This window comes from Poecilia reticulata, linkage group LG8 (genome assembly GCF_000633615.1).
Source record: "Poecilia reticulata strain Guanapo linkage group LG8, Guppy_female_1.0+MT, whole genome shotgun sequence".
NCBI classification, from domain to species: Eukaryota; Metazoa; Chordata; class Actinopteri; order Cyprinodontiformes; family Poeciliidae; genus Poecilia; species Poecilia reticulata.
The window spans coordinates 178,770-189,424 of record NC_024338.1 but is presented as its reverse complement, the minus strand read 5'-3'; the positions used below and the strand labels follow the sequence as shown (position 1 = coordinate 189,424).

The 10,655-nt window shown below is 40.8% G+C and overlaps 1 protein-coding gene across 4 annotated transcripts in view; it reads left to right on the top strand.

Moving 5' to 3' along the window:
- abcc1 (ATP binding cassette subfamily C member 1 (ABCC1 blood group)) overlaps window positions 1-10,655 on the top strand; it is a 100,266-nt gene that overhangs the window by 21,311 nt on the left and 68,300 nt on the right. For 3 of the 4 annotated variants that reach the window (XM_008415001.2, XM_008415000.2, XM_008415002.1), the window contains 4 exons: window positions 824-985; window positions 1,062-1,154; window positions 1,266-1,469; window positions 1,593-1,739. In XM_008415001.2, coding sequence (XP_008413223.1) covers window positions 824-985; window positions 1,062-1,154; window positions 1,266-1,469; window positions 1,593-1,739 — 606 coding nt within the window. The remainder of the gene's footprint in view (window positions 1-823; window positions 986-1,061; window positions 1,155-1,265; window positions 1,470-1,592; window positions 1,740-10,655) is intronic. The other variant, XM_017306192.1, reaches the window with a different exon arrangement.

Sequence of the window (10,655 nt, the reverse complement as noted above, 5' to 3'; positions counted from 1 at the left end):
CTGGGGAGAGGGAAGTCTGGGCCTCCTTTCTGAAGCTGGTGCCCCCGCGACCTGACCCTGGATAAGCGGAAGAAAATGGATGGATGGATGGATGAAGGAAGCATGAAGCTTCCTGGTAGATGGCTGCTTTGACCTCAGACCTCAGAAAACACAGTGAACCATCACCAGCAGATGACATGGAACCTAAACCATCAAAGATTGTGGAAACCTTAGACTGGGCCTCAAGTTTCTTGTGTCTTTGCAGTTTTTTATTTGTTAAAAAACTTTAAAATATCCAATAAATTTTGTTCCACCTCACAATTGTGCCCCACTTGTTGGTTCTTCACAAAATAATAAAAGTTTTTAGATTTTTTTATGTTTGAAGCCTGAAAAGTGACAAAAGGTTGAAAAGTTTAAGTTTGCCAAATACTTTTGCAAGACACTGCTTTGCTTTGTTTGGATGCTCAGTCCTTGGGATGAACCAATCTTTGGGAATGTTGATGGGTTTAAAATGCACCAGAATATTATTTCTACAAAATATCTTCCTTAGTTTCTCAGATAATCCAGCCACATACAGAATAATGACGTTCTTTTCTTCTTCAGTGGGTGATGTTGGCTGTTTTCTTGAAATCATGTATGCCTTAATATATGTTCAGTTTAGAGAACCCAATGCTTTCAAGTGCCGTGTCCTTCATCCTAACCGTCATTACAAAACGAATGAACACAATGCACAATTGAAAGTTAGCTTGTTTGTAGTCAGATTTGATCATACTTTTAAATGCCAATGTAGAGTTTAACTTTAACCCACATAGGGACATATCACTTAGTGGATTTGCTCTTTCAGGCCTTGGTCATAAGCAACGCAGCACGGCGCACATCAACTGTGGGAGAAATTGTCAATCTGATGTCTGTGGATGCTCAGCGCTTCATGGATCTGGTCACATACATCAATATGGTTTGGTCTGCCCCTCTGCAGGTGGTGCTAGCTCTCTATTTTCTCTGGCAGGTAAATTTACCGAGAATGTAAAGCTGTTCTTTAAATTATTGATTGCTGATGCTTTTCTATCTGTTTATTTGTCCAGAACTTGGGTCCATCTGTCCTAGCAGGAGTAGCTGTGATGGTTCTGATGGTTCCGATTAATGCCGTGATTGCCATGAAAACTAAAACGTACCAGGTACACCGTCTCACAACTCCTCACCTCTGGCTGTCTATATCCTAATGACTCTTCACAATAAATACATTGCATGGTTAAGCTAATCTTTTGCCGTAATCATGTGTTGAACAGGTGGCTCAGATGAAAAGCAAGGACAGTCGCATTAAGCTAATGAATGAGATGCTGAATGGCATAAAGGTGCTAAAGCTTTATGCATGGGAGCTGGCCTTCAAAGAAAAGGTGTCAGAAATCCGAGAGAGCGAGCTGCGTGTGCTGAAGAAGACAGCTTACCTGGGTGCCATGTCCACCTTCACCTGGGTCTGTGCTCCCTTTCTGGTGAGTCCTTCTCTGGGAGAATTATGTTCATCATTCCACTTCTTCTCTGCCTATAAAAACATTTAAGTGATTAAAAACCCATAAAAATGTTAAAATGATTGAGTGTTTTCTGCTGCTCTACAGGTTGCCCTGTCCACATTTGCCGTGTATGTGCTGATTGATGATCAGAATGTGCTCGATGCGCAGAAGGCCTTTGTGTCACTGGCACTTTTCAATATTCTGCGCTTTCCTCTCAACATGCTGCCGATGGTCATAAGTAGCATTGTGCAGGTTGGTGCACTTCTGAGGGACCCTCAACTTGTTTTGTTTGATACTAACCTGCTAAAAAATTTACCACTTTTACACAGCCTCAATGTGTGGAGACGTGCTTTACTTAAGTGTGCGCCAACTACAAGGGGGTCACACTCCTAAACCTTCCTAGCAAGATCTATTCAGGAGTTATGGAGAAGGGGGTCCGTTGGATAGTCAAATCTTTGATTCAGGAAGAGCAGTGTGGTTTTTGTCCTGGTTGTGGAACGCTGGAGCAGCTCTACACTCTCAGCAGGATCCTGGAGGGTGCATGGGAATTCACCCAACCAATTTACATGTGTTTTGATCCTCTGGGACTCCAATGGGGGTTACTCCAGGAGTATAGGGCACAAGGCCCTTTTATACTGGCTGTTGGGCCCCTGTGTGGCCACTGTCAGTCTGGTTCGCATTGCCAGTACTAAGTCAGACTTGTTCCCAGTGAGAGTTGAACTATGCCAAGGTTGTCCTTTGTCGCTTATGTTAAATCCAAATTAATTAATCAGTTAGTGGATATAAAGGGATGATGTAATGCTGATCACATTTAGAACCGCCCCATGATATAAATGAACTAAGCAGCTGCAAAAGGCCCCCCAGGGCTTCAGGGGCCCCATAAATGCTTACATTTTAATACAAACCATAGATATACATTTTTAACATTTGTTTATTCAAAATGATATTACTGTTAACTGGTTTCAGCAGAGATTAATTAAAAGATTATCATTTGTTTAAAATTTTAATTTAAGATTTTAAGTAGCTGGCAAATTTACTTTGTAAAAGGTCAAAGAACAGTCTTCATAGTTAAATTGTTTTGTTACATAGCTACAATCTGGTGCTGAGTTTAATCTTTGAGTTTGAGCTCTGTTTGTTCATAAAGGCATCTCAGTAAACCTTTAACCTTTAATTTTTACTGATTGCTTTTAAGGTTGGCCAATTAAACTAACCTCACTCTCCCAGATTTCATTAAATTTATGTTGAAACCAGGGTCAGCCCAAGGCATAAGCAAACTAAGCAGCTGCTGTGAGAAAATCTATTCTTCGACCAAGTGAACAGATACTCAGACTTGAGACAGCTGATGTCCGGAGGACCTTGAGAAGACTCAACATCCATAAAGCAACAGGCCCGGCTAACATACCAGGTCTGGTTCTCAAAAACCGTGCTGGCCAGCTGGCTTACGTCCTCATGGACATATTTAACACCTCGCTGACTTGTACTGTTGTTCCATTCTGCCTCAAGACGGCCATCATCATACCAGAGCCCTAAAAACCAACAATCTCATCACTGAACAACTACCACCTTGTTGCACTAACTCCAATCTGCAGGATGAAGTGTTTCGAGAGGCTGGTGAAGGATCAGATCATCTCAAACCTTCCTTCCTCATTTGATCTGCTCCAATTTGCCTGCAGCTCTAACCGCTGCCCAGAGGATACTGTTTCCACCACACTGCATTGTAACTGAAAGACCTGGAGGAGAAGAATACTTGTGCGAATTCTGTTTCTGGACTTCAGCACAGCATTCAACACAATCATCCCCCAGCACTAGGTGAGCAAACTAGATCCTCTTGGGCTCATCACCTCCATATGCAACTGGCTGCAGAGTCATGGACGCTGATGATTCATGACTGCCATGTCAGTGGGTCTCATCGGAGACACAATGGTGGGTGCCATCAGGGGCAACAACGAACTGACCTACAGGAAAGGGGTGAAACATCTGGTGGACTGGTGTGATACAAACAATTTAATCCTGAATGCTAACAACACAAAAGATATATTATAATTGTTTTCAGGAAAACTCAGCCAAGTCACACACCCCCTCCTCATCATTGATGTTGCAGTGGAGCAGGTCCATCCATCCATTTTCTTCCGCTTATCCCGGTTGGGTCGCGGGGGCAGCAGCTTCAGAAGGGAGGCCCAGACTTCCCTCTCCCCAGCCACTTCTTCCAGCTCCTCCGGAGGAATCCCAAGGCGTTCCCAGGCCAGCCAAGAGACATAGTCCCTCCAGGGTGTCCTGGGTCTTCCCCAAGGTCTCCTCTCGGTGGGACGTGAAACATAAAATTTTTGGAGATACAGATCACTGACACTTTGACCTGGTCCTTCCAAACCTCTGGCCTGGTGAAGAGAGATCAGCATTGTCTCTGCTTTTTTGGGGTACCCAAGGTTCAAACCTAAGACCCCTTCTTTTCAACATTTATATGCTCCCACTGGCTMAGGTTATAACAGGACATAGGATTAGCTACCACAATTATGCGGATGATACACAGCTCTACATCAYGATGTCACCAGGTGACTCTGAACCCATCCAATCACTGAATAGATGCTTAGAACAGATCAATGTGTGGATGTGCCAAAACTTTCTCCAGCTGAACAGAAACAAAACTGAAGTTATTATCTTTGGACCTAAAGAGGAGCGAACCAGAATCAATGCACAGCTTCAGTTATTACAACTGAAAACCAGCGATCAGAACGAAACCTGGGAGTAGTGATGACCTCTGACCTGAACCTTCAGAGCCACATTAARACAGTCACAAAGYCRGCCTTCTATCACCTGAAGAACATCTCCAGGATTAGAGGACTGATGTCTCAGCAGGATCTAGAGAAACTCTTCCATGCGTTTATCTTTAGCCGCACTGATTATTGCAACAGCGTCTTCACAGGTCTGACTAATAAATCAATCAAACAGCTGATCCAGATGCTGCTGCTCATGTTCTCACTAAAACCAGGAAGATAGAGACATAACGTATGGAGGAATTCAAAGGTGCTAAACTCATGAATTAAGAGACGATACACAAAACTCCATTCTCTCCGGTTCACTGGCAACCAGGAAGACATTTAATGCACATCTGTGGCATCACACATTACATTTTCATCATCTCATTTTCATCATCTCAGTATCCAAAATGTCTTGTCTTCTGCTTCTGGCTTCGAGCATTTATACCGTTTCAGTCTGCTATTGTGTATTGGAAACTGTCTGACCAATGGCGTTCTGAATCAGGCTTTATTGAGGAATTGAAGGGTGACTATTCTCAAAAATATAAGTAAGGAAATAATACACAGAGACGTAGTCCTTGCTGCTAGGCCATAGACGAGCCGGAGATTTATTACAACCACGGAATCAGTTTCGTCAGTTCAACACGTAAATTCCATAACAAAATCTCTCTAACAAAAATCTCCCCGAAGTCTCAAATTCAACAGTTTTTATACTCTCAAGTCTCCACGAGTGTTCATTGGAAGGTTTCAACCAATGGAGAAAGGGTGTTGTTTTTGCCAACAGACTCTCAGCTGCTTTCCTCCAGTGTTTGTTGGGCGACCTTTAATACGAGTCCAAACAAGGACATAAGACCTCATGATTTCAACAGACCTAATCATCTGCTCCTTCTCAGAACTACCAAACAGACCAAATTTGTTAATGCTATCCCTCGAGACCACATTCCTTCCGAGTCCATCCGTGCACTTTGTACACAAATGGAAGGACGGGAGTCAGGTCAGTATGTACTAGAGCCTGCAGAGAATCCTTTAACAAAACAACTCCATAGATGGTATTTCAGCTCCAACAGCTTCTGGCTCTGTTTTACATTGAGTGTGTATTGGAAGTTCCGAGAATTCTGGGTTTGACCTCGTGGAAGTTAAATCTGCTCCTTCAGAGGACCATTAGTCAGATTGTTAGTTCTTATCTGTCCAAACAGACCTCCTTTCCATGTTCTGTTTTCGTTCCATTTGCGTGCAACGCACAATGGAAGGAAAAGAGACGCACCAAAATCTTCTGCAATAACAACTCAATTAATAATATTTCGGCTCCGACATAATGAAAAGACAGTAGAACATATCTTAATGTAAATTAACATAACTTTTAACTATTAATATAATTATATTCTTCTACATTCCCCCCTAAAATAAGTACACTTATTTTCTAGTTAATTCGTATGGCATTGCTCTCCCATGGTCATAGGTTCCATTGATATAGGATCGAAAAACACCCTCTCTGACAATCCTTTCATCTGAGGGAAAAAATTATCCTATGGCCCTCCTAGGCGACCGCCCTCAGGCTCCAGTGAAATCAATGACCATGGTACCCACAATGATTTCTGCTCAAACACCGTCATAGGACAATCGGCTTGGTTTGAACCGAGTAGCAGTAGCTTGACTTCTCAGCAGCGATGCAGTGCAGCGTTGTGTAGTACAGTTCCTGTCCTCGGTCGCAGAAGCAAATTGTTGTTCCGGTTTGATGTTTCCTTGATTTTATTACTCTGCCTTCTGACTGTCCAGGTTCAGGGCTCCAACACATTCCCATGTCCATGAGTCTCTGAGTCCAACACACAGAGGGTCCCTGAACCGCCAGTCACTCTGGTTGTCCTGAGAAGACAGGAAAACTGAGCAGTATCTTATAGTACAAYATGTTCCAATTAAAGGTCTTCATTGCTTGTATGGAGAAATCCTTGATGCTCCTTATTGGATTCTAAAGTCCCATTAATAACTCACATGTGACCTGCGCATGAGGACCTTCCATATACCTTTCATTTAACATATTGTCCATGTCATATTATTACCACCTCAACATTCCTCCCCACCATCACTCAGTGAAAGAACATCGTAAATCAGAATTGAACAAAACATGTGACAATACAATAAAGGAATCTGATAAAAAAGAAAACAGTTCACACAACATCCAATGTGGTTGATCCGAACCATGTCACTACAGAATCAAATTATCCATCTAGATGCATAATAATGACATCACCTTTGCAACCTAACGGTGTCAGTTCCCCCAGTTATCACAGTCCGCTTGTTCACAGTCCACATGGTTGTCCCGGAACCACGACTCCACCGAGACGCAAAATAACAAAAAATAAACACATCAATAAAATAACCACCAAAACAACGTCACAGTAACAATCAAAACCGTAAGGAACATTACATGAAGGATGTAACAATCATGAATTATCAATTCTCAACTCAAAGGATATTGTTGCTTCAACTCACTCAGCCAGTACTCAGATTCAGCCATTCTCCTGGGTAAACATTCCTACCTGATTGCAGATTCTGAAACATAGTTCTGCTGGGAATATACATTAAACGGGATTGAGTTATGTTTGGGATTGTATAAATTTATTGATCAGGGTTTTCATGCAAGAGAAACAAGGAAAGAAGCAAGGGTGAATAGCAAGAGAATCAGAAACCCCCTTCTCCTCTGGAAGACCTCCATCTTCACTCAAAAGATCTAGGAACATCTAATTTGTTTGTGAATGTGTAGAAACATTGTCTGGTCCGATACGCTGGATAACCTTTAATTCAATCCAGCGCTGCGAAGCCTAACTATTCACATTATTACATGAGTCATATCATGCAATGGCTAGGTATAAATTGTGAAATACCCCCATATGACCATAATTACCCCACTATGAAAAAGGAAAATGTCAATTTAAATGTCCAAATCAAATATCCATCAACTATTTAGTTTATCTTTAGTTCACAACCGCCAATTATTGATAGGTCCCAATTTAGTTTTACAAATGTGATTAAACTTTTTCTCTGTACAGCTTATAACATAATTGTCATAAAATCTCTTCTCCTGATTCCACCTTCAATTTAACATTATGCTATTCATCTAGAATATCATAATATGTCCATTTATTTATTTAAGGCCAAATAAGGATTTTGTTGTAAAAGTCGTACTATAACCTGTCAGTAGTTTGTTTCCTATTAGATCGTGTACAAGTCTTATGTCAAGCTTATCGATTTAAATTGAAACAGGTATATAATTTGAATTTAAATAGTGCTGCAGTTTTGTTCTACATTCGACTCTTTTACATGTTCTCTACTTTCAGTCATCAAGGCCAGAGTTTATGCCACAGGTAAAAGAAGCTTCGACTTAAGTTTACTTTCTAAACGTTTAACCTTTCAGCAAGCTTGTTGAATTTCATTCCTCTGTGAAATGTGTTGCCTCCCCAGCTTAGAAAATTTCAACCCTTCTTAAACTCTTTGAATTGCCTGTTTGCTAAAAAGGTGCTTATGAATTAAAATTACATTACCTTGAGCACTTTAAATTAGTTCCACAAGATTAATCTTACATAACTGCCAACCCATTTATCAAAAAGTCTTCTATTTGAAGAAGAACTGTCGTACTTAAATGTAAGTCATAATATTAAATGTACACTATGTGTCAGAAGTGACTCCAATGTTTGTTCGGTCCAATAGCATAGGTTCCATAGAAAGTTGTTATATTGAGTTTTGATGACCAAATATCAGGAGAGATCTGTTCCAGTTCCCTGTAGTTCTGATGACCTAAATCAAGAATTAACATTATCCATATTTCACTTTGTTTCATCATACCGTCTCTCCAGGATTCACTCCTCCTGTTTTGGAGATATTTAGATGTCTTCCATCAGGAGAAGGCGGCTAGAATAGGACAGATTTACAGCTTCTGAAAGGACAGATTTAAAAGCAGAAACAATTAGTGATTTGATTAGACAAAGCATGCAATCAACCCTGGTCCTGACTTTACTCTAGTATACCAAGGCTGAATCTGTTGTCCTGGTCGGAATATGAAACATTTCTTCTTCCATAATGTGTTGCTGACGAAATGTGTTGTAATTGACAAATATAGTAAAATCAGATAGATACCAGATATAAACTTATTCTTATCCACAGCCTTAAGTTACAGAAACAAATTCATGACCAATCAAACAGAAATCCATGATATTTTAACCTTAGAGTAAAATTTCAAGTTCTCTACACGAGTTTAAATAAAATACAGAGAGAAAAATGAACTGAAGTGCACATTCTGTCTGCTGATGAAAGGGTACAAATGAAACACCTACTTCAGAGTTCAAATAAATGTATAAATTTTCAAAACAATTTCCGATTTATGTGTCTCTTAGCATTGTTTTGAGTATGATGTTTATGTAGTATTGCCATATTGAAGACTGGATCTAGTTGGTTTCTACCAATTGTTTTGTCTCTAACATCAACTGTTTAATGCAAAAACCCTATTGAGACGCAGTTCCTAGAATTAAATATATTTCGGTTTAACCTTTAACCTGCTGACCCCCCTTGAAAGTAATCCTGGCTCTAAGATAGGAACTTCGTCATTGTCAGGTTCACTTGAGCTTTTAATTATCTGACTCCTTTACTATCCAGATATGTCTGCATTCTTTTTCCTTTCACTCCTAAAGGAACAATATCTGTCTCCTATTTAGCAGAGTATAGTATTATAAATTATTTTGTCATGGGAGAACTCATGACCTTCAATTTTGACAGAATATGTTAGTTTAGTTTAGAACAATTTAGACAAAGTGTTAACCAGCAACCTTTGAACAAGAATTGAGAGAAAAAATTATTAGAATAAAAATAGCATTTACACCTATTTTTAAGTCCAGTTGAATTGATTCAATTTCTTCTCAATAATTATTATTGATTTATTTCTATTGTTTGAATGCTCAATGTGATAATCTATTAAATTAACGTCCAGATTGCCAAATTAAGATTAAGGAAGGTTCAGAGGGTATTAATGAAGACTTATGTAATTAATTGGTCATCTTATGATCTTCCTGATGGACAGTCTGTTGGCCTTGGTTGCATGATGGTTCCTGTGCTGCTGCTCCTTCGTCCAAGGCTGTCGTCAACCAGTGGAGACCATTTCCTGAGCTCAGCCGTTGTTGTTGCTGGYCTGAGCATCACTCCTTGAGCAGGCGTTGTGCCAGTGCTCCATGGTCCACGCAGGTTTCCGCTGTGGAGAGGAGTTTTGGTTCTCCGTGTTGACATGCTGTGAGGAACCATCGTCACCAGTCAGCAGCTTTATAGGCACTTTTCCTCCAGTGCCAAAGTTGTCAAAGTTGCCACATGCAACTCTATCATGGCCAACAGATCCATCTCTTAGTGATGAGTGAGTAATATTGTAATTATTTGAGTTGTTGTATTTCACCTGTGATCAATTAATTGTTTTATCAATTTTCATTCACCGCCACACTTAATTTTGATCAATTAGAATTGTTGTGAGGGCTGCACAGTGGCGCAGTTGGTAGAGCTGTTGCCTTGCAGCAAGAAGGTTCTGGGTTCGATTCCCGGCCTGGGGTCTTTCTGCATGGAGTCTCCATGTTCTCCCTGTGCATGGTGGGTTTTCTCCGGGTACTCCGGTTTCCTCCCACAGTCCAAAAACATGACTGTCAGGTTAATTGGTCTCTCCAAATTGCCCCTAGGTATGAGTGTGTGTGTGCATGGTTGTGTGTCCTGTGTGTCTCTGTGTTGCCCTGCGACAGACTGGCGACCTGTCCAGGGTGTACCCCGCCTCTCGCCCGAAACGTTGGCTGGAGAGGCACCAGCACCTCCTGACCCCACTGAGGGAAAAAGGGTGCAAGAAAATGGATGGATGGATGGATGGATAGAATTGTTGTTTTGTCCGTGTCTTTATGTTCCAACTGCAGAGGTCTCCCATAACAAAACAATTCACCCCCATATTAACCATAATTTGAAAAGCAATAAGTAGTTTATTACAATAATTTCTATTTTTTTCTATCTAGAATACGTTTTCCCATAACCTATTATTAGCTATTATTGCACTGATTCACTGTGTTTCCTGTGTATATTAATGAGTAATGGTAATCATGAGCAACAAATTCCTAATAGTGTATGCTGTTCCATTAACTAATTTCTACGTAATCAACAGTCATTTGCCAGTTAGTTGTTTTAAATTGTTGAATGTATTTCTTATAATTAAGAATCTATATTCCGATTCCCTCTAACAGAATGGGTAGGTGAGGGCCCTGTTTTCCTTTGGATCGCCCGTGTTGCAGCTGGAGCAAAACCCCCCTCTTTGTTTTCTCTGCTTTTCTCTCTCTGCCTGAGCTGCGTCCTGTGTGCAGCTGCTGGCCTGTTGCCTCGTGTGACGTAGAGGCGCAGAGACTGAAAC